The sequence below is a fragment of the Canis lupus genome, chromosome 19, assembly GCF_011100685.1.
Source record: "Canis lupus familiaris isolate Mischka breed German Shepherd chromosome 19, alternate assembly UU_Cfam_GSD_1.0, whole genome shotgun sequence".
In the NCBI taxonomy this organism is placed as follows: Eukaryota; Metazoa; Chordata; class Mammalia; order Carnivora; family Canidae; genus Canis; species Canis lupus.
In genome coordinates, this window is record NC_049240.1 from 12,952,844 (window position 1) to 12,979,606 (window position 26,763).

The window sequence follows — 26,763 nt, forward strand, 5'->3', positions numbered from 1 at the left end:
TCAGTTCCTTGCCTCACGAGCCACTTTATGTGTGTATTCACAACGTGGCAGCTTGCTTCCTTCAGAGTAAGAAGTGAGAGAAAAAGAGGTAGAAAAAGGGAGAGGAGGAGAGAGAGGAAAGCAAAACAAAAGTTGTGGTTGTTCTTAACCTAATCTTGAAGTGACATCCCATCACTTTAACCTTTTCCCGTTAAGTAAAAGCAAGTCATTAGGTGTAGCCTTAGCCCCTTCTGCCCTGCTTGAGTGTGGGGCTCTGAATACCAAGAGGTAAGGAAATTGGGGACTATTAAAAATAAATCTTACAGTTCAATAATGATAGAAACCATGCAGTTGTACTCATAGTTATTTACCCTAAAGAAATTAAAACAGATTCACACACACAAAAAAAAACTTGTGCACAAATATTTGTAAGTACTTTATTTATAATAGCCAAAAATGGGAAACAACCCAAATGGCTATTAAGAGTTGTGTGGATAAACACATAGCAATGAAAAGGGACAAACCACTGCTAAATGTAATATGGATGATTGTCAAAAGTGAGATGAAACAAAAGCCAAAGAAGGGTATGTATGATCACATTTATATGAAATTCTAAAAAAAAGACTAATCTAATGACAGCAGTATGATAAATACCTAGGGCTGGGGTTGGTGGTGGACAATGACTGCACAGGGTCATGACGGTAATATTTTGGGGTGATGGACATATTCTGTATATTAGCTGTGATTGTAGTTGTGCGGGTATATGCATTTGTCAAACTTTATCAAGCTCTATATTCAAAATGGCTACATTTTATTTCAATAATTATACCTCAGTAAGATTGATTTTTAAAAACAGCCCCTGCTCAATTCTCTCTCTTCCACCCTTCTGGGACTCTGCTCAAAGGTATGTTAGACTTTTATATTACATTCCTATGTCTCTCTTTATTTCCATTGTTTTCTTCTACTGTGCTGCACTCTGACAGTTTCTTCAAATCTAGTGTTTTATAAGTTGTCTTTTTGTGTTCAGTCTACTGTATGTGTCCATTGAGTTATCTTAGGGAGTTTTTTTGTTACTGGAAGTTCTATTTAACTTTGTCACATCTGCCATTTTACATTCTTAGAGTCTCCTGTTTCTTGCTGACATTTCTAAGTTTGCCTTGCATTTCTTTTAAAATAGTAAACATTACTTGAAAGTCTACATCTGATAAATTCAGTATCAGACAAATTTGTTTCTGTTGGTTTGTTTCTGTCTAGATTCTCTATCTGCTTGTTAGTAACTGCCCCAGAAAATTTTTGTTACAGGGTTTATACATAGATAGGCTTTGCCTTGCTGCTTCTTGGTGCCTTGGAGTACTTCTGGTTTTGAGCACATTACCAAAGGTAGGCTTTCTGGCCTTCCATAGACATTTGTTCTTTGAGGTAAATCTGTAAGATGGCTGGTCTGTGGCCATAACTTCACAGGAATGTTTCTTTTTTTTTCTTCTCCTGTTTTGCTTATGACCAAAACAGGAGAAGAAAAATAACCTTTTCTCTGAGTGGTAACAGAACCAAATCCTAAATGTGGGGTATTGTAAATGCCTTCCAGGGCATAAAAAGCATTGGTGCTCCAATATTCTGATTTTTCTCCTTAAAAACTTCCATTCAGGGGCAGCCAGTGGTTCAGCAGTTTAAGCGCCTGCCTTCAGACCAGGGCGTGATCCTGGAGTCCTGGGATTGAGTTCCACGTCGGGCTCCCTGCATGGGGCCTGCTTCTCCCTCTGCCTGTGTCTCTGCCACTCTCTCTCTCTGTGTCTATCATGAATAAATAAATAAAATAAAATAAAAATAAAAATAAAAAACTTCCATTCAGTAATTGTCTTGGGACTTTTTGCAATATTTTCATTTCGTTAATGCTTTTAAAGTGTTGGAGAGTTTTTCATGCATCGATTAATCTGCATGGCTTAGTGTACTTTTACTGGATCCAAGCATATACTCTTTAAAAATATCCACTTCACGGGCAGCCCCAGTGGCTTAGCGGTTTAGCGCCATCTTCAGTCCAGCATGTGGTCCTGGAGACGCAGGATCAAGTCCCACATCAGGCTCCCTACATGGAGCCTGCTTCTCCTCTGCCTGTGTCTCTGTGTCTCTCTCTCTCTGTCTCTCGTGAATAAATAAATAAAATCTTTAAAATATATATATCCACTTCATTTAGCACAGTGATGTGTCTTGGTGAAAACTGGGTGAAAATCTTAGATAATTTTTGTCTTATACAGAGTTTACATGTGTCTCTGATCAATTACAGCATCCTGGAGGTTGAAATGGACTATAGCAACAAAATAATTAGGCATTAGAACCAATGTTACACTTATACAACATACTACTGCTAATTATAAACATTAGCATTGATACTAGTATTATTTCTTAACTAAAATATGTTGTGTACCTTTGTGTTTTAACTATATTACTTTCAGGTATAGTGAGGCCAGACTCAGATCAAGAGAAACACATGAGAAAGAGATTTATAGATTCTTATAATCAGAGTTCCCTGGGGCAAACACAGCACTCTACAAAAGGCCACTCGGGGGAAGCACCAGGGTTGATCACAAGGCAAAGGGAGTAGGGGAAACTGGGCAAGTCCCTTTATTGTAATTTCTGTGGAAGGAATGAGATAGGGTAGGTAATTTTAGGATTAGCTAATTTGAATGATTTCAGTGGGCTCTGGTTGTCTGATATCTGGCCCTGGGGCAGTTAAGGCAGGTGTAGAGTGGCCCAGATTATGAGAGCCCAGTAGGTAAAGTGGATAGTGTGAATTTAATTGGCTGCACAAGAACGGAAAGTGTAGGGCCTCAAAACTGAGTCAAGACAACATTTAAAAACAACTATATTATACTTTGAAGTAACTAATAGTAGGGAGTCATAAGCCTGGGGTATAAGGACACATTATTTAAATAGGACAGAAGTGCCTAACTTTGATTTATTTATATCACAGTGTTGAAATGAGAGATAAAAAATTACCTGTCATGTTAGCTGAGATCTTAAAAACATCTTGAAAAATGTAGCATAATTTGTAACTATACTTCTTGCTTAGCAAGAGACTTCCCAAACTGAGGATGTCCTGTAAAGATTTAACATCCCATTTTCTAACATAATAGCTTTTTCTTCAGTCAGTATGCTTTGGTGATTAGAAAGTGTAAATCTACTCAGAGAAAGCTTTTGTCACTTGGCAGATATTTTGCATCAGGTTTAAGAGAAAGGCAGTGCCACTTCTTTGTGGGTCTCTTTACCCTTGATTTTTCCATAGTTCTCAGGGAAAAAAAGTAATGAATAAGTCAATTTTGTTTAATATTACCATTGTATTAAAATTACACGTAGATTATTAAAATGGTATAAACTCTACAAGAATATAAGCACATTAAAATTTTATATACTTGCTTTATTGTATTAGTAAACTTACCTGAAAATACCCAAATTTGCTCTGATTTGGAGTTTTATTATACCTTCAAAAGTGTTTGGCAAGATTATTTGCATCTTGGCTATTTCTTGACTCCATTATGTTCAGAATTAAGTTCTGAATTTAAAGTGTCTAATTAAAAGTATCTAATACTTCAGTTTGCAGATTTATACACATACTTCCAGAAACAAAAGCAGATACCTTAAAAACTCAGATTTAATTTTTAAAAAAATCTGAGTGACCACTCTTTTTCTAAGCATTCCGCTAGATGCTATAGAAACACAAAGATGGGCAGCCCTGGTGGCGCAGTGGTTTTGTGATGCCTGCAGCCTGGGGTGTGATCCTGGAGACCCGGGATAGAGTCCCATGTCGGGCTCCCTGCATGGAGCCTGCTTCTCCTTCTGCCCGTGTCTCTGCCTCTTTCTCTCTGTATGTCTCTTGTCTCTCATGAATAAATAAAATCTTTAAAAAAAAAAAAAAAAGAAACACAAAGATGAGTAAGACAAAGCCCCGCTCTTAGAAATTACTACATCCCATTATCCACTTTTGTTTTTCCTTATAGCATTCATCATTAACAGTAATTGCATTTTATACTTATTTCTTAGCACTTTTTATCTTGCTATCTCCGCCACAGTAATATCAACTCCATAAAGTAACTTGTCTCTTGTGTTCCCCACTATATCCCTAGACCCTCGAAGAATGTCTAGCCCTAATAGGTACTCAGAATGTATTTATTGAATGGATGAATGAAAGCTAGTTGATTTTTTTCAATTATTGTTTCTTTTCTAGGACAAATTTGTCTTACAATTTTGATCATTCATGCATAATTTTAGTTTTTAAAATACATTTGAACTTTGTGAAACATGATAAAGTATAATGTGTCCCCACTATTCAAGAGACTAAGAAACATAAATTCCCATAATTACACCACTGCCTTATAAGTGAAACTTTTTTCTCTTCTCATAAAGTTTCAAAAATGCTACCCATTCTAATAAATATTATGAAAACTGTTTAGTGATAAAGGAATACCTAGTCTATGACATAGGCACCAGGATTTGGTGAAATAAGTTTTTTTTAAATTGGTACTGCTCATAATCAAGATCATACTCTCATAGGATAAAATATTCCACAAAACAATGTGTCTTTATCCAATCATGTTTGAACTCCTGTTCTGAATTTTTTTTAACTTTGTTAGGGATTTCTGTTCTCAAGGAAAAATTCCACTTTCCTATATTATTTTTTTAATTGGGGTTAACTTTTACTCAGTATTTACAGGATACTCAAAGTATACACAGGTTCCATAATTTGACAATTTAGGAGCCACTTTTGATTCCTGTCTCTCCATTATTCCTTTATCTTGAAATTTCAAGTACACATTGATCATATGTCACAACCTTCTGTGGTCCCTGCATGTATATATATCCACAGACACCGATATATCAGTAGTTATTGTCACATAATATTTGTTGAATGAGTATGTATATATGAACATAACTATTTATGTAAACATAAAATCCATAGCATAGTGTTGGGCACTTGATAGGTATTCTTTAGAATGTTTATAGTTGATTCAGTTGAATTATTGAAATGTGTTTTTTTTTTAAAGGAGTACTGCTAACCAGTAGTACAAGACCAAAGAAGAATCCCTTCAGCCTGAATTCTGGATGCAAGTCCAACTTTATGAGCAAGCAGAGTAGCTCCATGTATGACTGATTGAAAAGAGTTTCCTAGAATGAGTTTGCTGTCAAAAAAATATCAGTCTTGTTACCTGTCATCACAAATAATTTAATTCTTTTTGAAGACTGTAACAGTGAACTAGACAGACAAAAAACCTTACTCTCATGGAGCTTTCATTCTAATAGAGACTGTAAACAAGACAAATTAAATATATAATGTGGTAGATAATAAGTGCTGAAGAGAAAGGTAGAGCAGAAAAGGGGAATAGGTATATGTTTAGAAGGGAGTTAGTTTTAGAAAGAATCAGCAGGGATAATCATCCTGAACTCTCCTGACATTTTCTCTTCTTTTTGTTGAATAAGCCCTGATTACATCCACTTTGTTGTCCTCCCTGTACCTTCACCCGTTCAGCTTATGGTGGCTAGACAAAAGCACACAGCTGTGCTAGTGAGCTCACTCTAAATCCGTGATCACAAAAAGGATCTTTATGCTGCCAGGTAGTCAGTCTATATTCTGTTCTCCTTGGCACCTATTTCATACCCTCTTGTCCTTCCTCAAATCTTTCACATCTCCTTTCCATCATCACTTTCATTTGGTAACCTCAGTTCCTCTTTCACTAAGAGAAGCAATCAGAAGAGAACTTCTACTGTGTTTATATTTCTTTTTTTTAATTTAAATTCAATTTGCCAACATATAGTACGTCATTAGTTTCAGATGTAGTTTTCAGTAATTCATCAGTTGTATGTAACACCCAGTGTTATTACATCAAGTACCCTCCTTAGTGCCCATCACCGAGCTACCCCATCCCTCCCAGTTCCCCTCCAGCAACCCCCAGTTTGTTTCCCAGAGTTAAGAGTTTCTCATAGTTTGACTCCCTCTCTGAGTTTTTCCCATTCAGTTTCCCCTCCTTCCCTTAGGGTCCTCTGCACTCTTGTATTTCGCATATGAGTGAAACCATATGATAATGGTCTTTCTCTGATTGACTTATTTCACTTAGCATAATACCCCCAGTTCCATCCACACTGATGTAAATGGTAGGTATTTATCCTTTCTGATGACTGAGTAATATTTCATTGTATATATACTGCATCTTCTTTATCCATTTATCTGTCGAAGGACATCTCGGCTCCTTCCACAATTTGGTTCTTGTGGACATTGCTGCTATAAACATTGAGGTGCAGGTACCCCTTTGTTTTACTACATCAGTATCATTAGGTTAAATACCAAGTAGAGCAATTGCTGGGTTGTAGGGTAGCTCTATTTTTAACTTCTTGAGGAACCTCCACACTGTTTTCCAGAGGCTGCACTAGCTTGGATTCCCCCCAACAGTGTAAGAGGGTTCCACATTCTCAATATCCTCGCCAACATTTGTTTCCTGTCTTGTTTATTTTAGTCACCTAACTAGTGTATAAAGTGGTATATCACTGTGTTTTTTATTTGTATTTCCCTGATGCCAAGAGATGTGGAGCATTTTTTCAAGTGTCTGTTGGCATTGGGTAGGTATTTGGAGAAATGTCTGTTCATATCATCTGCCCATTTCTTGACTGGATTATTTGGGTTTTTGGGTGTTGAGTTTGATAAGTTCTTTATAGATCTTGGATATTAGCCCTTTATCTGATATGTCATTTGCAAATATATTCTTCCATTCTGTAAGTTGCCTTTTAGTTTTGTGACTATTTCCTTTGCTATGCAGAAGCTTTTAATCTTGATGAAGTCCCAGTAGTTCGTTTTTGCTTTTGTTTCCTTTGCCTTTAGAGATGTGTCATGCAAGAAGCTGCTGTAGCTGAGGTCAAAAATGTTGCTGCCTGTGCAGTTCTCTTCTAGGATTTTAATGGATTCCTGTCTCGCATTTAGGTCTTTCATCCATTTTGAGTTTATTTTTGTATACGATGTAAGAGAATTGTCTAGTTTCATTCTCCTGCATGTGGCTGTCTAATTTCCCAGTACCATTTATTGAAGAGACTGTCTTTTTTCCATTGAGTATTTTTTTCCTGCTTTGTTGAAGTTTAGTTGAACCATAGAATTAAGCGTCCACTTCTGGGTTCTGCTTTCTGTTCCATTGATCTGTGTCTGTTTTTGTGCCAGTACCATACTGTCTTGATGATCACAGCTTTGCAATATAGCTCAAAGTTAGGCATTGTGATGCTCCCAGCTCTGGTTGGTTTTTTTGTCCCCCAACATGCCTCTGGCTATTTGGGGTTTTTCTGGTTCCATTCAAATCTTAAGATTATTTGTTCCAATTCTGAAAAATGTCGATGGTATTTTGATAGAGAGTGCACTGAGTGTGTAGATCACTTTGGGTAGCATAGACATTTTCACAATATTTGTTCTTCCAATCCGTAAGCATGGAGTGTTTTTCCATCTCTTTGTGTCTTCCTCAATATCTTTCATAAGTGTCCTGTAGTTTTTAGAGTACAGATCCTTTACCTCTTTGGTTAGGTTTATTCCTAGATATCTTTTGGTTTTGGGTACAACTGTAAATGGGATCGATTCCTTGATTTCTCTTTCTTCAGTTTCATTATTAGTGTATAGAAATGCAACTGATTTCTGTGCCTTAATTTTGTATCCTGCCACATTGCTGAATTGCTGTGTGAGTTCTAGCAATTTGGGGGTGGAGTCTTTTGGGTTTTTCACATACAGTATCACGTCATCTGCAAAGAGAGAGAGTTTGATTACCAATTTGGATGCTTTTTATTCCTTTTTGTTGTCTGTTATTGAGGCCAGGACTTCTCGTACTATGTTGAACAGCAATGGTGATAGTAGACATCCCTGTTGTGTTCCTGACCTTAGGGGAAAAGCTCTGTTTTTCCCCATTGAGAATGATATTTGCTGTGGGCTTTTCATAGGTGGCTTTTATGATACTAAGGTATGTTTCCTCTATCCCTACATGGCAGAGTGTTTTTATCAAGAAAGGATGCTGCATTTTGTCAAATACTTTATCTGCACCAATTGAGAGAATCATATGGTTCTTCTCTTTTCTTTTATTAATATGGTCTATCACATTATTGATTTGTGAATGTTGAACCACTCTTGCATCCCAGGAATAAATCCCACTTGGTTGTGGTAAATAATCCTTTTAATGTACTGTTAACAGGATACCATTGGCTAGTATCTGGGTGAGTATTTTGATATCCATATTTATCAAGGATACTGGTCTGTAATTCTCCCTTTTGATAGGGTCTTCGTCTGGTTTTGGGATCAAGGTACTGTTAACAGGATACCATTGGCTAGTATCTTAGTGAGTATTTTGATATCCATGTTCATCAGGGATATTGGTCTGTAATTCTCCCTTTTGATAGGGTCTTCATCTGGTTTTGGGATCAAGGTAATGTTGGCCTCATAGAACAAGTTTAGAAGTTTTACTTCCATTTCTATTTTTTGAAACAGCAGAAATAATAAGTATTAATTCATCTTTAAATGTTTGGTAGAATTACCCTGCGAAGCTTGTTTTGGGGGGAAGTTTTTGATTACTGCTTCAATCTCCTTGCTGGTTATGGGTCTGTTCAGGTTTTCTATTTCTTCCTGTTCCAGTTTTGGTAGTTTATAAGTTTCTAGGAATGCATCCACTTCTTCCAGATTGCCTAATTTGTTGGCAATAATTGCTCATAATATGTTCTTAAAATTATTTCTATTTCCTTGGTATTGATTGTGATCTCTCCTCTCTCTCATTATTTTATTAATCTGAGTCCTTTCTCTTTTCTTTTTGATAAGTCTAGCTAGGAGTTTATCTGATTCTTTCAAAGAACCAGCTCCTAGTTTCATTGATCTGTTCTACTGTTCTTCTGGTTTTTATTTCATTGATTTCTGTTCTAATCTTTATTATTTCTCTTTTCCTGCTGGATTTAGGCTTTATTTATTTTTTTTTAAAGATTTTATTTATTTATTCATGATAGTCACAGAGAGAGAGAGAGAGAGAGAGAGGCAGAGCGAGAAGCAGGCTCCATGCACCGGGAGCCCGACGTGGGATTCGATCCCGGGTCTCCAGGATCACGCCCTGGGCCAAAGGCAGGCGCCAAACCGCTGCGCCACCCAGGGATCCCTGGATTTAGGCTTTATTTGCTGTTCTTTTTCCAGCTCCTTTAGGTGTAAGGTTAACTTGTGTATTTGAGATTACTCTAATTTTTTGAGAGTGGCGTGTATTGAAATATACTTCCCTCCTAGGACTTCCTTTGCTGTGTCCCAAAGATTGCAAACAGTTGTGCTTTCATTTTCATTAGTTCGCATAAATCTTTTTAATTCTTCTTTAATTTCCTGGTTGAACCATTCATTTATATTTCTATTGCATCTTTTCCCATATATCTTTCTGTAATGAGATAAACTGTCCCTTCTCCAGTATAAGGCCAAACTTTTTATTTGTCCCATAGATTTCATCTACATTTTGCTATACTGCCTCCAGTTGGATTCTCAATTAAAAATAATCTTTTTTGAAAACAAATTTCCATAAAAAATAGAATACTTAATATATTATAGCCACATGAAATAGTTAACTGTCCTCAAGAGAGAAATAACTAAAATTCATGTAATAAGCAATTTAAAACTAACCAACCAGTCTTCTAAGGAACATTCCTACTTATATGAAATCTTGGATTGTAAATTTTTTTAAGGTTTTATTTATTCATGAGAGACACAGAGAGAGAGAGAGAGATTGAGAGACACAGGCAGAGGGAGAAGCAGGCTCCATACAGGGAGCCTGACATGGGACTCGAACTCGGGTCTCCAGGATCACAACCTGGGCCAAAGGCAGCACTAAACCACTGAGCCACCTGGGCTGCCCAGATTGTAAATTTTTTAGACTTTCCACCAGTGCTGGTCCACAGTAGTCAGATAAGCCCAGCAGATCACATTAGGTAACAAAGCCCTGCCTAGCCTAGTCAAGAAGCAGTCTGTGTCTTGACTCCAGTTGTACCTTTTTTTTTTTTTGTACCTTGAATCCAGTAAATACAACTAGGATTTTTTTCAGTTTCAGAATTCACCCTCTTCTCTGTCCAGCCTTAAAAACTAGGTTTTGGTAAACAACCTTCCAAACCTTAAATAAGTTAAAGCTACCAAATTTCCAGTAATTTAGTGATTTTTTCTTACCTCTTAGATAAAAGGAAAGAAAGGAAATAGAATTATTTCCTTCAAAATCAGGAGAATAATACCATCACTTGACACCAAAAATGGGTACGATTATGATTTTTTTATACTATGCAATATTTTTTAAAATAGCTTTTAAAATCAGTATAAAAAAAAAAAAAAAGGCAGATATTGCCCTGCCATCAGAGACACTACATTCTACTTGGAGAATCAGACTATAAATACCTATACTAATGGAAGTTTACTCAGCTACCACAGTTTTAGCAATTTAATCTCCGTTTTTAGTAAGTTAATTCTTTATTTCTTTTACCATTTCATTGAATTTGAATTTATATCAAACTCAATTTGCATGTCATTGCTAAGAACTTAAATTGTTCTCGCTTCTTAAGTAACGTATCAATATGAACATCCATTCAGCACATAACTGAAGGCATTATGTTCATTTTATCTCCAGTTTACATAGAATCTTAGAGATCGGGCAGCACTGGTGGCTCAGGTTTAGCGCTGCCTTGAGCCCAGGGCATGATCCTGGAGAGCCAGGATCAAGTCCCACGTTGGGTTCCCTGTATGGAGCCTGCTTCTCTCTCTGCCTGTGTGTCTCTGCCTCTCTCTCTCTCTCCGTGTCTGTCATGAATAAATAAAAATAAAATCTTTAAAAAAATAAATAAATAAAAATAAAAAAGAATCTTAGAGATCTAACTATGGTTTCCCAAAGTGATCTCCATCTTTTATGCATAACTTATTTCAATAGCCTTTCACATATGGAAAAATATAAGCTTAGACTCATATATTTATCAGTGACCTAAAACAATGAGCTATTGAAGTACCAATTTTTAGAGACCTAAAAGATTTTCTCCTAAACATGAGTGACTGACTTAAGATCTTAGTGTAAGAATCATTGGGGTATGTATAAAGCTAACACACTAATTAAAATTCAATGTCTGCCCCACAAATGTGTGATTATGTATAAATCAATTTTTCCAAGCCTCAGTTTTATCATCTACAAGAATAAAAGCTACATTAGCTTTCTAGGGTTATTTATGAAAAAGTATAAATATCAAAATGTCTCAAATTATAAAGTATCAAGCAAATATATATTACTATTAAATTAGAAATATACTCAATTTTGTTTTTTAATTGCTTTACTGTCCCTGAATTGCTAGTCCTTGGATGTCCTTAAGATGTTTTCAGCATTCTTTTCAATTCTTATCATGATCTTACCCTTTCAAATTCAAGTGAATATTAATTATTATCACTACTTTTCCTTCTGCCATTCTGGTTCAGTGTAACTATTTTTAATAATCTTGCAGTACTTACAGAAAGAATCTCTCTCTGAATGCTCTTATTAAAGACGGAGCAAAAAACAAAAAAAAAAAATAGATTTTTCCACCCATCACCCCTCTTTCTTTTGAGACAGAGCACTGTTTTGAATAAATTTTAAAAGCTCCATGTTCTGTGGTATTTGAGGTAGATTGAATAGATTGAGAAAGATTACTTAAATGTAAATCAGTTATCATAAATAAATAGGTTACATTTTTTACATGCTTTGAATTTTTAGATTAGCCATACATCTTTAGACATCTTTTTAAAGGGAATAATTATACTTAAGTTAAATATTTCTTGTTGCATGATAATTTTTATAAAATTATAAAAATGTGAGGAAGCATTATATTCTAACAAGGTTTCATTGCATATATTTAAGTTTTGCAGGGGAAAATCTAGCTTTCGTAGGTTATAGTTAACCTTGCTTGATATTCCTATGTTGATTGTTTAAACCACACAGTTGGAAATAGAATTACATTGGAATATACTAAGAAAAACTTTCTCCATGTCTCTGTGTCACTAAAATTGTACTAGTATGTCCAGACATGTCAAAACTAAAATGTTAACTTTCAACATAGGAATATTTTCACAAGATTTTGCATTAAGATTATTTCCTTTCACAAAAGGATTATGTATTTAATAATCTTGAGAAACAGTATGTTTTTAGCACATAAGGAGGCAGCACAGCATTAGAGATGAGAGCACTAACTCAAGAGTCAATTAAACCTGAATTCGAATCCCACCCAGACCCAATCCTTTCCACTTCTCTATAAACCCCATATATTACTATAAGGCTTTATTTATATGATAGCAATTATAAGGTATTAACTTTATGCCTACATGTAAAATGTTTAGGAAGCAAACAGTGAACCCTGGGCTTAGGGAATTGCCTTTACAAGTGATGAGAGATTGTTGTATTCAGAGTAAACCATGATATACTTCATGAGACTTACATGAGAAGCTCACGTGCTTATTCCATTTTTAATTTATGAAAACATTACTAGTTTTAGAAAGCACTAGATTTTAGGCAAGATTTATATATATAAGTTGTATCTCTTCTCTTTGGAGATATAAATAACACTGAGGAATATATATATGAAATCAAGTAAAAAAATCTTTCTGCAATAGAAATGTAGCTACTAAAATATTTTCACTGACATATCTCACCTCTTGGTCAAAATAGAGAATTATATGGATACTACAATAAGCTTATAATTTTTGAAGTAGAAAATTAAAATTTATGCTTATTCTAGTAAAAACATATGTTACAAATGTGATGATCTGGACATATTTACAGTAGCATCCATATCGGGCATCAGCAATTTGAGGTATGCTATGTTGTACCAATAGTGCACAAGGCTAACTCCTAGATGATATTTCTGTATCTTTGGGGAAGGATTCATTTGCTACCCTTAGAAATGGTATTGTTTTCAGAATGATTCAATGGTAAAATCCAGGCCTTAGCCTATTAGGTCTTTCATTAATAGTAAATTACAAAATAAACTACAGAGCAGTACTTAAGCAAATGGCTCATTTGATGCATCTCACTCTCCCTATAAGAGTTTCTCTGTATAAAAAAAAAAAAAAAGTTTCTCTGCATATGCCAAGAATTTATACATTCCGCCATTCACACAAAACGTGTTTATTACTAGCTATCAAAAACGAGCTCTTTCAGAGTAGGTCCCAGCATCCTGCTTCCCAGTGTGCCTTATTGTGCCATATGGAGCATCAAAGCTTTCTCCCTAAAAATGTGCCTTTTAAAAACTTAGTGCTAGTCTATACTCAACAAATCTTGAAAATACTTGGCTGTTTGCCTCTATCCTCGCTACTTTATAACAATTAAATTCTTATGAGTTGGCTGTTTTCTTGCTTATTATGTGTCCATCTACTTATTACAGTTAGAAAAATATTAGAGGCAAAACCAAATAGCAACATAGCCACAAAACCTTTAGGATGCTAGAGTCCTCTGGACTGATTGTGCTGCCCTTGGAAACCTTTGTTCCTTCTGATGACTGACAATTAAATATAATTACCAGGTACCTATGATTTCTTAAGATCTTACCATGAGTAAGTATAACCATAATTAAATGTAACATAAAATAATTAAATAATTTTCCCATAGAAGGAAGTTTTTCATCTTAGTCTCAAAAAGCTAGTATAAAAGCTTTTTAAAAATATAAGCTCCTCTCTTCTTTCAGTTTGAAGTTTGCATTAATTTGTAAGATTTTATTAATTCATCTATAATTATTCTCTCTTAGTTTCTCTTTTATCTTGAAATATATGTAATATAGAATTTTGAGCTTCCAAGAGGAAATAATTTTAATAGTTATTATTAATATATAACATTTGTAACTATGCTGTATCTATAGTAATTTTAATTGAATGAGGCCTTGTTAGTTTTATAGATTAAATCAAAAACTTTTTTCTAAAGATTTTATTTATTCATGAGAGACACAGAGAGAGAAAGAGAGAGACGCAGAGACACAGGCAGAGGGAGAAGCAGGCTACATGCAGGGAGCCTGATGTGGAACCTGATCCCGGGACTCCAGGATCACACACTGCGCCGAAGGTAGTGCTAAACCACTGAGCCACCCAGGGACCCCCTAAATCAAAAACGTCTAAAGGAAAACAGTGAGATGAGAGTTACCCTGCCAAATATCAAAATATGGAAAGCTGTATGGTAGTGTTGACATGGAAATAGATAATTTGGACAGAATATAGTAAAACATAAACCATGTAAAATTAGAAATTTTGTTCATGACAATATGCCATTTTGAATCGGTGAAAAAATGATGTTGGAAAAATTTTAGATCACTTAGAATATTCTGTGTTCTGTAAATAAGGTAAATTCCAGGTAGATTAACAAGCTAAATGAAGAAGGTATTAGAAGAAATAAGATTATTTTTATTATCTTGGAATGGAAAAAATCTCTAGTCAAAAAAATCCAGAATGCAAAAAAGAAAAATATTAATTGATTTAACCATAAAAATTAAAATTCTATATGAAGAAAGGTACTAAACAAAGATAAAAGACAATTGACAAAAAAGTAAAGGATTAATATGCAGAATTCTTTTTTTTTTAATACAGGGATTTTTTTAATTTATTTATTCATAGATACACAGAGAGAGAATGAGAGGCAGAGACACAGGCAGAGGGAGAAGCAGGGAGCCCGACGTGGGACTTGATCCCGGGTCTCCAGGATCACACCCCGGGCTGCAAGCGGCGCTAAACCGCTGCACCACCGGGGCTGCCCAATATGCAGAATTCATGAAGAATTCCATAATTAAGAAAAAGATGAACAACCTAATAGAAAGATAACACAAGGCATAACACAGGGCAGCGCACCAAAGCAGAAATACAGAGCTCCTTAAACTTAGCAGATCAGGTTCACACACACTATTCACTGAAGAAATGCAAATTTAAACAGTAATTTTATCCAGAAATTGATAAAAAATGTAAAAAAAATGGTTATTATGTAGTGTCTGCAAATACCTGAAGAAATGAGAGTAGGTATACAATATTGGTGGGAGTGTAAACTAGCAAATCCTTTTTATAAGGTAATGTGCCAGTATCGGACAGATTTAAACTGGGCATATCCTTTGAAATTCCAGGTACAGGAATCAGTCCTTAAAAAATACTTGCATCTATGTAAACATGTGGTAACATATGTGTCCTTGCCACCTGTCAGGTTCTTCGCATCTGTTAAAGCAGCCTCCTTCACTCTGGTTTCTCTGCCATCAGTTCTGCTCTAGTCCACTTTTCATACTGTTGTCAGAATTATCTTCCTGAAAAGCAATTATGATTCTGGCCCTGCCTACCTAAAGACTTTTGTTTTATTGTTACCTATAGGGTTTTTTTATAGTCTTTTCTCCACCTTATCAGCGATCTGCCTGTCTACCTCTGTCCTTCATGTTCTTGTGTTCCAGCCACACTGAACTCCCACTTCAATAAACTAAACGTGCTCAGCCAGCCCTTTTACAGCTCCTAGTCTGCACTCCACTCACTCATCACATATTTATTGAATGGCATCATTCTTTAAGTACTGACGATACAGCAAAGCCCAAGGTCCCTGTCTTGTTTTTTGTTTTGTTTTGTTTTGTTTGAAGATAGTAGATTATTGTTGGGAAAGTAGAATTATTGAGAGAGAGAGAGAGAGAGAGAGTGTGTGTGTGTGTGTGTGTGTGTGTGTGTGTGTGTGTGTGTGTTTAAATCAGATAATAAGTACTATATAGAAAATTAAATAAGTCCCTGTGATGATGAATGGGGGAGAACACTAGACAAGATCCTGTGAGAAAATAGATCTTAAGACCTAAAGACAAAAAAGATCCTGTCATTTAAACATCAGGAGAAAGCATTCCAAGCAGAGAGAACAGTTAGTGCAAAGACCCCAAGGCAGGAATACGTTTGGTATGTTTGAAGTAAAAGAAATGGTATGCAAAATAAAGTCAATAGTGGCAGATTTAGGAAATGTATTATATTACATATTACCAGCCACCACAGCAAACAAACTCTGCAGTCTCACAAACTTTAACATAGCAAAGATTTATTTCTTACTCACGTTACTCCTGTCAGGTGGTTTTGCAGGAAGGCTCTGCTAATAAAAATTCCACCATCTTAAACATGTGGTTTCCCAAAATCACTGAGACAGGGAAAGAGAGGGACAGAAGAACGCTGGCTCTTAACCAACTCAGCTCTGAAGTGAGCACATCATTTCCTTTCACCTTCATTGGTCATACTAGTCATATGGAATCAATCTAACTACATAAGAATCTAGGAAATATATATGGAACAAACAGTGTTTGGTAAGACCTGTCTCTGCTGCAGACAAGAACCTGATCTTCTAGGTTTTTATTAGCCACGTTGAAGGGTTTTAAGTGTGAATGAAGGACAGTGGTCAGTTTTGAAAAAAGTTACCTGATCTGATTTTTTTTCTTAAAGATCACTGTGGCTATTATGTGGAAAATGAAAGTGAGTAATATAGCTGGGGAAAAATTTAAAAGGCTACTGCAGGATTCTTATTAAGAGATAATGGTGGCTTAGACTAAGAAGAAAGAAAAAGGTGAATTTGTTGGGAGTATTTTTTTAGATTTAATAGAAGGTGCTGATGGATTGAATATGAAATATGAAGGAAAAGGTAAGAATCAGGGATGATTCTAGAGGTAGTCTGTACATGTTATTTCTTTGTTAGGATGTCCTTTCCCAGCTTCCCACCTGAAAAAAATGTTCTTCTTTCCAGACTCAACTCAAATATGATTTTTTCTGTAAGATATTTTTAATTCTCTTACAAATCAAGTCTTTCCTTTTTCTACACTCACATGACATTCTTTAAAAAAAAAAATTCTTCTTTATAACACTTACTGAATTGTAGCATAACTTCTACTTTTATCTATTTCTTCTATAAGACAATGAGCGAATGTCTTACCTGGCATATAGTTGACTAATAAAATCGTGAATGAATGGATGTACAATATGTAATATTTTTCTGATGAAAAATAGGTATATTTTTCTGGTGAATATATTACATATTGTACATCCAGTACAATTTTATTGATATATGAATTTATATGAATACACAGCATTTGAGCCTAAGGAATTTTCTTCAGTCTCTAAAACATTATTCTTGGCTATATATCTGTAATGTTTGGCTGCCATAGCTGTTGTTTTTTTTTTTTTTTTAATGGAATGAGAGGCAGCTGCAGGTACTGGCAGATTACAAAATGCATAATTACTAAAAGTAACTGAAGCATATTACAGTATAATTCAACAGGAAAAAAACATCTGGCACATGCTATGTTAATTTGTCATAAGAGAGTTTCAAAGAAAGCACTTGCTGCAGCTGGCAGATCCATCATTTTCCTGAAACGAATAGTATACCTTTGTTTTTAATTCTCTCATATAATACAAAATAGAGTCTTATGTGATTTAATCTTTAGTCATCACTAAAGGATTTCAAGCATTGAGGATTTCCCCTATGTTGTATCAACCAAAATATACATGGCTTATTCTTATCTTAAACCTTGCCTCAATAATAACAGAATGATCTGAGCAATTATAGTTAGATGATAATGCCTAAGATATTGGCCCAATTTTCAGGCTCCCATTCCTTAAGGAACTTCTCTTTTTTTATTTAAAGTATTTGTGGTATTTTCAAAGAAACTCATGCATTGTAGGGAAAACTTTGCTCTTCATAACCATACTTTTCAGTTACGTATGCCAGTGAGCTAAGAACTAAAGCACATTTCGAGTGCAAACTCTTCCTTTCAGTACGGGTTAGGTATGATATCCATTTCTATGACAGAGACAAACAGAAAAGAGTTAAGTATTACTATAAAACAGCATCTAGTGCTGACATTTTTTGAAATAATCTATATTTCCAACTCTCTCCTGAGCATGTCCATAGTTACCTCAAAATCAGTATATTAAAAACTAAACCCATTATTTCACACATAACCCAAGTTTTTATTCCATCCTGTATTTCCCATTCCATGAGTGGTAATATCTATCCAGTTGCTCAAGCAAACCTTGATTTGCTTGATGTTATCCTGAACTTCTCCTCATATCCCTAAATCAATTATTACTAATTCTATCTCCTAAATATTTCTTGAATCTAGCCATTTCCCTCCAGTAGTTCAGGCTATCAATATTGGTCATCTGGATTACTGCTATAACCCTCTAGTTTACCACAGTCATATTTCCTTACTACTTTTTCTTGCTGTAATCAGCAAGATTTTCTGATACTCAGATCTAACCATGTCACTTGTCTTCTTTTTTTTTTTTTTTTTAATTTTTATTTATCTATGATAGTCACACAGAGAGAGAGAGAGAGAGGCAGAGACATAGGCAGAGGGAGAAGCAGGCTCCATGCACCGGGAGCCCAACGTGGGATTCGATCCTGGGTCTCCAGGATCGCGCCCTGGGCCAAAGGCAGGAGCCAAACCGCTGCGCCACCCAGGGATCCCTGTCACTTGTCTTCTTAAAAAAAACTCAGTGCTGGGGCGCCTGGGTGACTTAGTTAAGCATCTAACTCTTGATTTCAGCTTCTCAGTATCTAGTACTTTATAACTTCACTATGGCAATAACTGGGTCTTAGTCCTCCTTGTCTCCCTAGCACCTAGCATAATATGTGGAATGACAGGCATTCATTTCAGTATTTGTTGAATGAGGAACTTTATAGTCCCTCATTCTTTTCCTAAGATCAGCACTTAAAATTAGGTGTTGTGAAGAAAACTCACATATTACTTTGTAACTTTGAGTTTATTCTTCAAATAACTTCTTAAAATAAGCTACCCATGAATGACTTTTATACATAAAGCTCTATCTCACATTCATTTTCCTAGTAGGAATCTCCCAAATTTTGATACCACTTTGAGAATGTGTGGTAGCTACTCTGAAAACATAATCACTGAATTATCTAATTTATTTTCTTCTGAGAGCAAAAATGTAGTGAAAACTTGGAAAAGGCAAAATATAGCATATTAGAAATGTTATTATGAAATGTACTAATTAACTGATTCTGTGGAGTTTCCTAAAATTGCCTAGGCTAAAAACCACCCTGTGTGTTCCAGGCACCTTTTTAAGCCTTGTGAATATAGCTGCTCCTCCTTCAGAGCTTTCAATCTGATGCAGAGAGACAACGAGCAAAAAAAAGCAAACCAACAGATAAGATAATCTTAGATGTTTTAAATGGTATGAAGAAAACGAATGAATTGATACAATAGACAGTAACTGGGATGGAGTGGGAGCTGAAAGAACTACACAATTTTTTAAAAAGTGGTGAGAAAAGCTGGCATTTGAACTGAGGCCTGAATGATAGAAATAAATCCACTGTACGAAAAAGCCAGGAAAATATTCCGGACAGATAGGTGAATAGCAAATACAAAGCTCTGGTATTAAGAAGGAATAAACCGGCAGCCCAGGTGGCTCAGCGGTTTGGAGCTGCCTTCAGTCCAGAGTGTGATCCTGGAGACCTGGGATCGAGTCCCACGTCGGGCTCCCTGCATGGAGCCTGCTTCTCCCTCTGCCTGTGTCTCTGCCTCTCTCTCTCTCTGTGTCTTTCATGAGTAAATAAATAAAATCTTTAAAAAAAAAAAAGAAGGAATAAACCCATGTAAAAGAGAATGAAGGTATAAGATTGAGGAACTAGACATGGATCAGATCATGAGAATCTTATAGGATATTTTAGGTAAAATATTTTTACTTTAAAATATTTAAGACTATTTTAGGTTAAAGACTAAAGTAAAATAGTGGGAAATCATTGAAGAATTTTAAACACCCTTAGGTCTTTAAAAGATCACTTTACCTCTTGTGTAGAAAATGGACTTAGAGAAAGGGCAAAACTGGAGTCAGGGAGACCAGATCTTAGATTTTTGCAGTATTCCAATCAATAGATGACAGCAGCTTAGAACAGAATGATGTCCATAGAAATGGAGAGAAGTGGGCATTTATGAAATATATTAGAGAGGTAAGAAAAAAATGATGTTCAGTATAGGGAATGAGGACAAGGGAGGAGTCAAAGATGATGCCTGAGCTTAGACTTGAACATCTGGGTAGATGGTGAGGCCTTGTCCTGGGAAGGCGGAAACTTGGGGTGGTCTAGATAAGAGGCAGTTTACATTTTGGACACGTTACATTTGAGGTGCTCATTAGTGTTCCTTTACAGTCATGGAATAGATGAGATCACTTAGGGGAAATGTGCCGATAGGGAAGGAAAAAAATCTGGGACTATGACCAAGAGTGCTCTAATATATCTAAAGCTGGCCTGTCTGCTTCAACCTGTGGTATTTTTAGTTAACTGAATGAGATTTGAAACCTTAGGATGAATTTCCTTTTTTTAGTAGTCAGGTCTTTTGAAGCCATACAAAAAGTTAAGATCACAATCTTTGCAATTACTGACCATTTTGTCACGTACTTAGGCTTAAATTTCTTTTTTTAGAGAATCTTCATTTTGCCTTTTAGGTCTTGATATTAAATGATGCCACAGATATGCTTTACTAATATCTCTTGTAATTATGAGGCAGTGTGATTTGAGAGAGCATTTTGATTAAAGACTGGGTATGAACCCCATTTTTTCATTTAATCACTGCATGACCTTAGGAACATTAAATAACTTCTCTGAGTCTTTAATTCCCTTACTTAGAAGATGAGGATAATGACTACTTTTCAAGCTTGAAGTAATAAAAATAAAGTACAATAGTAAAGTTAAGGTACAGTAGAAAACTCTCTTGGCTGAGGTCCACCTAATCATATAACAACATTAATCAGTGAACTAAATTTCTGTGCAACCAATGTCCAAAGCATTCTACATGCCCTTACCTTATTCAACGTCATTCTAATGTTGTCTGTCGTCTGTCCCTTGCTTTACAAGTGTCATTATGTTTGATCCCAAACTAGGTTATGCCTATTGTATTTGTTTTGGAAATACATAAATAAATATACCAGTGATATGTAAGTACAGAAAGAGAAAGTTACTTCTTTTAAAACTGAATTGGATACTTCAGAGAATTTGCTGTTACAGTATGTTTAGACAAACTACTCTGAAGGAATAGAGGGAATACTGTAAAAATCTAGAAAACTCTGTGTTTGGATTTCTTGCCAAGTGCCTCTAAATGCTTGAACCACATTAATGGAGCCAAAAGTAGAAATAATTATAGATGATACATTATGGATGTGGTTTGTGTAAGAAAGACATTCAACACTGAAACACTCATACTTTAAAACATAAAGGTATTAAAAAAAAAATAAAAAAATAAAATAAAATAAAAAATAAAAAAAAATAAAAAAAAAAAAGAAAAGAAAACTTTGTATATTCCAAATGAAAAGTCCAGACAAAATCCTTATCCTCCCTTAGGCCTCAGACCTCTTAAAAATTTCAGGAAAACTATAGACGTCTTCCCAGAACAGACAAATACACAAGATCTTGCAGATAATTTCAGAGTGTTTAGGAGTATACCTAAAGCCTATCTGTGGATCACAGATGAGGAACCCTTGCCTTAGGTGCTTACTCTAGACTTACTTTCATCTCAGATTGATGAATTAAATGACCTATCAGTGTTGATTGTAATATTTTGCTTGCTAAAGCATTTAATGTTTTCTTAACAGAGACAGCATATATATTATTTTTGGCTAAATAATGCTGTAAAATTTTGCTTATACTGAAGGGCAGTAAATCAATTATATTTTACAACTATTTTTAAATTACATTTTGTAGGCATGGTTAGGATTTTATGTCACATACACATGAGCTATATAACTGAACTAAAAATGTTTAGGACACTGATGGGCTAAGCATTTCCCAGCAATATAAGGAATTCCACATTCTTATACACTTGTATTAAAATAGGTAGAAGATAATAATTTTACCTTAAACCATATAATATATTGTATAATATGCTCTAAATTATATAGGGAAATTGAGTATAGCTTCATTTAAATTCTTTAATTAGAATAAAATATTCTTTAAGTGCCATAAAGTCATACAGAAACAAAATGTCATCTATCTCTATACCTTCTGGCAAGCTACACTTAAGTCATCCCTGGTAGGTAAGAATGTTTCTGTTTTTAAAGATTTCCAGTGAAGAGATTATATAGCTTTACTTGGCAATTGTTTCAAGTGTAATACCACTGTGAAACTCTCTGAAAAGTTTTACGTTTATCCTAAATCACTAATGATTAGGGATTCATATATGGAACTCACCATTATGTTCTGTAATGAAGAGAAAATTTCTCACAGGTACTAGAGAGTTGGAGCATCCTCCTGCATCTTTCCTTTATTCCTGCAGTGAAACATCCTGACAAAGAAATAAGGAGTTGCAGAGCACTGACAGGCAAGCTCTAGGAAGGTCTCAGGGGATAGAGTTGGCAAAATCACTTTTCTCTCCATCCTTTAATACCTCCTAAAATTTCATTCAGAAGTGAGAGTGAAGGAAATGCTTAACTGAAAAATAACCCTTTCTTAGCCACTTCAGATCCTTTGTAGAAAAAACTAAAACATAAATAAATCTAAATAAACAAAAATAACCTTTATCTAAAATGTTTTGTGGTAGATCCCTCAATAAATGTTCATTGGACAAATAAGAAATAAAATTTTCTAACTGCCAGGTTTTCTGTAGAAGTGTAGCCATAAATCAACAAATGTTTATTGACACCCTATATGTAAAGCACTGTGGTAAATACTATGAAATTAAAAACAATCCCATTTTTAAGTTCCATTATACTTGGGGAAGAGTATGTGTGTGTGTGCATATATGCTATGTATGCTTACACACACATATAAATGAGTAATTAGCATTATAACAGAATTGCTTAAATGCCTTGGAACATAAAATAACTATAAGAGGTTTGATTTAAGAAGAGAACTGACTGGATTAAAATGAACTGGGAGGTAAGGAGGTATAGAATGAAGAGAGAGTACCTGAGTAGCTCCATCGGTTGAGCATTCGACTTGATTTCAGCTCAGGTCATGATCTCACGGTTGTGAAGTCGAGCACCCATCAGGCTCCACACTGGGCATGGAGTCTGTTTAAGGTTCTCTCTCCCTCTCCCTCTGCCCCTTCCCCTGCTTGTGTGTGTGTACATACTCTCTCTCTGAAATAAATAAAATCTTTAAAAAAAGAGAGAGAGAGAGAGAGAAGGGGGCAAAGGTAGAATCTTAAAAAGTGGGGCAGGATTTTAAAGAACAATCTAAAAAAAGAAGATACAGAAAATGACATAAACATGAGCCTAAACATATTATATATATGGTTTATATGTGAGATAGTGAGAACCTAACTGAAGTGGAAAGCTTCTATTGGAGATAAGGTTGGAAGGAGATATTATACAAAATTTTGGAGGATTTTGAATAACAGTCTGGAGAATTTGGATTATTTTGTCCAATAGCAGAAAACCACTGGAAGTTACTGCTTAAGGAAGCAAATTATTACAGTGACTTAGAAATACATTAATGATGTAGGAGATAGTATGCTGTATTAATTTAGTGCTTCTATATGCATTGTGATGCACTTTACATAATTTTTTCATTTGATATTGAGAAATCTGAGCAGTTGGCATTTGAAATAAATCTAAAAACTAAGTTATAAAAACTTGAGTTGTGATGAGGGCACTTGGGTGGGTCAGTTGGTTAAGTGTCCAACTCTTGGTTTCAGGTCATGATCTAGCAGCCATGAGATGGAGCCGCACTTCAGATTCTCTCTCCCTCTCCCTCTTCCTCTTCCTCTCCCCCCACTGTCGCATGCCCACTTTCTCTCTCTCAAATAAATGAATAAATAAAATCTTTAAGGGACGCCTGGGTGGATCAGCAGTTGAGTGTCTGTCTTTGGCTCAGGACATGATCCGGGGTTCTGGGATCAGATTCTGCATCTGGCTCCCCAGAGGGAGCCTGCTTCTCCCTCTGCCTGTGTCTCTGCCTCTCTCTCTGTCTCTCATGAATAAAGAAATAAGTAAGTAAAATCTTTAAGGAAAAAAAAAAAGAACTTGAGTCGTGATGTTAACACTATATAGAAATGAAGAAGAGATGCAAGAGACATTGCAAAGAGTCTGTTTAGGAGCAAACTTACAAGTAGCATTTAAGAGAATGTGAGAAATACAGTTCAGGTGTTTAACCTAGGCAATGAGGGCAGAGATGTCATTGATATAAAATTGGGTAGCAAGAGAAGAAGTAGGTTTTCAAGGAAATGCAAAATTTTGTTATTAGGCATGTTAGATTGGAATAAAAGGCTGAACCTTTAAGGAAGAAGTCAGAAATAAAGATATAACTTGTTAGTCTTTAAGTGAATGTGTAAATCTTTATATTCCTAGAATGCTTAATGCACAAACTTACACACATATACTCTTCACTTATTCATTCAACTAACATTTAGCAATTGCCTGCCATGTTGCAATGTAGGGGAGTGGTTAAGAGCACAGAGCTTGGAACAAAAGGGCCCAGTTTTTTAATCCTGACTCTACAACTGGACTAGCTACATGACCTAACTTTATTTTTAAATTTCTCTGTTTTTAAATTTTCTCATATGTAAAACTGAGGATCTCATAGGGTTATCATAAAAACATGAATAATTTAATCTAAATAAAACACCTAGAAGTGCCTGGCACACAGTAAGCACTATGAAAGTGTTATCACCATCATCATCATCATCACTGTTACTTGCCAAGCTCTGTCAGTACCAGATCATAAGGACACAATGATGACTAACTTGCATACGATACAGTGGGGGTTACAGAGCTTGATACAGAAGAGCATATTTACACAGATTAAAAATAAGTTAAAGTTTACAATTTGAATCTTTGTGATCTTAAATTTTGTGGGAAATTATTACTATCTAATAGCACTTGTCAGAAATTATTATATCATATAAAATATCATGGATTATTTAGGTATCAAACTATGCAGTAGGTGTTTTCTGAAGAAGTTTTATATAAACTAAATGTTGGCTAACTTTATAAATGGGTTCATTATATTATCTTAATCTCAGTAGTACTCAAAGGTTATTTTGCATCAGCACTAATATGCATAAATTTCCCTGTAATTACATTTGGCCTAAAAGACTGGTCACTTCAGTTCTTTTGCCTTTCTACATTTAGTTATGTTGAGGAGCAGCAGTAATTTTAAGTTACATAAATTGAAAGTAAGTACAGTAATTTATTCTACATTATTATTACCAGCAAAGGAAAGCAAAGATAAAAAAAAAAATTGGGGTTTGTCTGTCATGGAATCAATGATAGATACTAAGTCTCCTCATAGTCCATGTCATTTATGGATGAAGCCATTTCCCTCTTTGTTCTGTTATGGCAACAATTATCTTTTAACCACCATATACCTTGTACTTGGCACACAGTGTTCAGTAAATATTTGTGGAATTGATTTGTGGATGACATTATTTTTTGTTGTCTCCTGTGTATTTGTAATGAATTGCTGTTCATACACCTATAGAACACTTAAGAGGCTTACCATGTTTTTAGGCTGTGCAGTTCATTTGGAAAAAATTCAAAGCTGAAGTTATTTTAGAAGTGTTAACCTGTTGATTTATTTAAGAAGCAGAAGGTCAGAAGATAAAAAAACAACCCTGAATTAACTGAGTATTTTAATACTCAGAAATCTGATCTTTTTAAAAATTAGTTTTAAGACTATCTGCATCTAACCTGGGACACTTGAAATTATGTTTGGCCAAAAGCAAGATAATGCTTATATGTTGGGGGGAATTAAAAAAAAAAAAAAGACAGCCAGCTCTATGCTTAAGATAAATCGAGCTTTAAAAAAAAAAAAAAAAAGATAAATCGAGCTATTAAAGCATAAAGGATATGAATATATAAGATATAATGTATATACAACCAAAACACAAATACCAATTCTGTATATACTACACTGAAATGTTGGAGTGGAAATTTAATATTACCTTAAATTTCCAAGAATTGAGCTCCTCTAAGAAGCACTGTATATGAATCTTAAAAATGCATACTACAGCTAAGAATCTCAATAGCTTATGTAATTTTATAATAACAAATACTTTATCGATTTAATATGAATCTATGTTCATTTTAATGGCAAATAATTCCTCAAGATAATAATATTGAAAACAAATATTCGAGTGCTTTTAGAATATATGTGTGTGGGTTTATTTTGCTTTTTTCGTGTGGTAAAATAAACATAAAATTCAACATTTTAACATTTTTATAGTTGTGATAAAATACACATGAAACTTACCATCTTAATCATTTTTAAGGATACAGTTCAGCGGTGTCCAGTGTATTCACATTGTTGTACAGCCAATCTCCAGAATACATGTGCACTTTTTAAAGAAAGAAATGAGTCCTTTAAAATATGGCCTATTAAAAAGAGACTTTATTTTGCACATAGAAAGGTATTTTTGTTCAAAACATGAACATATATCTCAAAAAGATTCTATTTTGTTAGATTTTTGAACAATGATATTAATGGCTTGGGGGTGGGGGGGCACTGTCTCTTGATTAATAGGAGTGAGCTGAGTCGACAGAAACTTCATACCCAAGAGCTGCTTTCTCAGCTGGAAATGGCAAATGAAAAGGTAGTTGAGGTAAGATAATGACTCTCCCGGGGAGTACTTTCTGCTGCAGCTTGATACACATGTTATAGAATTTTACCTGAGCCAACTCCAAATTAATTCTCTACTTGGAAATGACCATACAGAGGTGAGTACTCCTTGTAGAGAAATCATCCATAACCTAAAAGTCCACATTTTATAATGTGAATAAAAGCTTTGAAAGTCAGTGATTCATCATATGTAAATGACAAAAGGTAGAGCTCTTAT

General features: G+C 35.0%; 1 protein-coding gene and 1 long non-coding RNA gene across 8 annotated transcripts in view; one reads left to right on the forward strand and one right to left on the reverse strand.

The window, feature by feature from the left end:
• The window catches only part of LOC111091107, a 44,904-nt gene extending 24,979 nt beyond the window's left edge, over positions 1-19,925 (reverse strand). The window contains exon 1 of the long non-coding RNA XR_005373921.1: positions 19,785-19,925. This is a non-coding gene — a long non-coding RNA (uncharacterized LOC111091107). The remainder of the gene's footprint in view (positions 1-19,784) is intronic.
• SCLT1 (sodium channel and clathrin linker 1) overlaps positions 1-26,763 on the forward strand; it is a 177,265-nt gene that overhangs the window by 142,720 nt on the left and 7,782 nt on the right. For 4 of the 7 annotated variants that reach the window (XR_005373912.1, XR_005373913.1, XM_038564635.1 and 1 more), the window contains one exon: positions 26,451-26,529. The exons of 1 other annotated variant lie outside the window; for it this stretch is intronic. Coding sequence is in view for 4 of the 6 variants with exons in the window: in XM_038564635.1 (XP_038420563.1) it covers positions 26,451-26,529 (79 nt within the window). In the remaining 2 variants the exon portion in view is untranslated. Of the gene's footprint in view, positions 1-1,624; positions 1,685-5,015; positions 5,050-26,450; positions 26,530-26,763 lie in introns of those variants that run through there. 2 more of the 7 variants (XM_038564638.1, XM_038564637.1) reach the window with 2 other exon arrangements.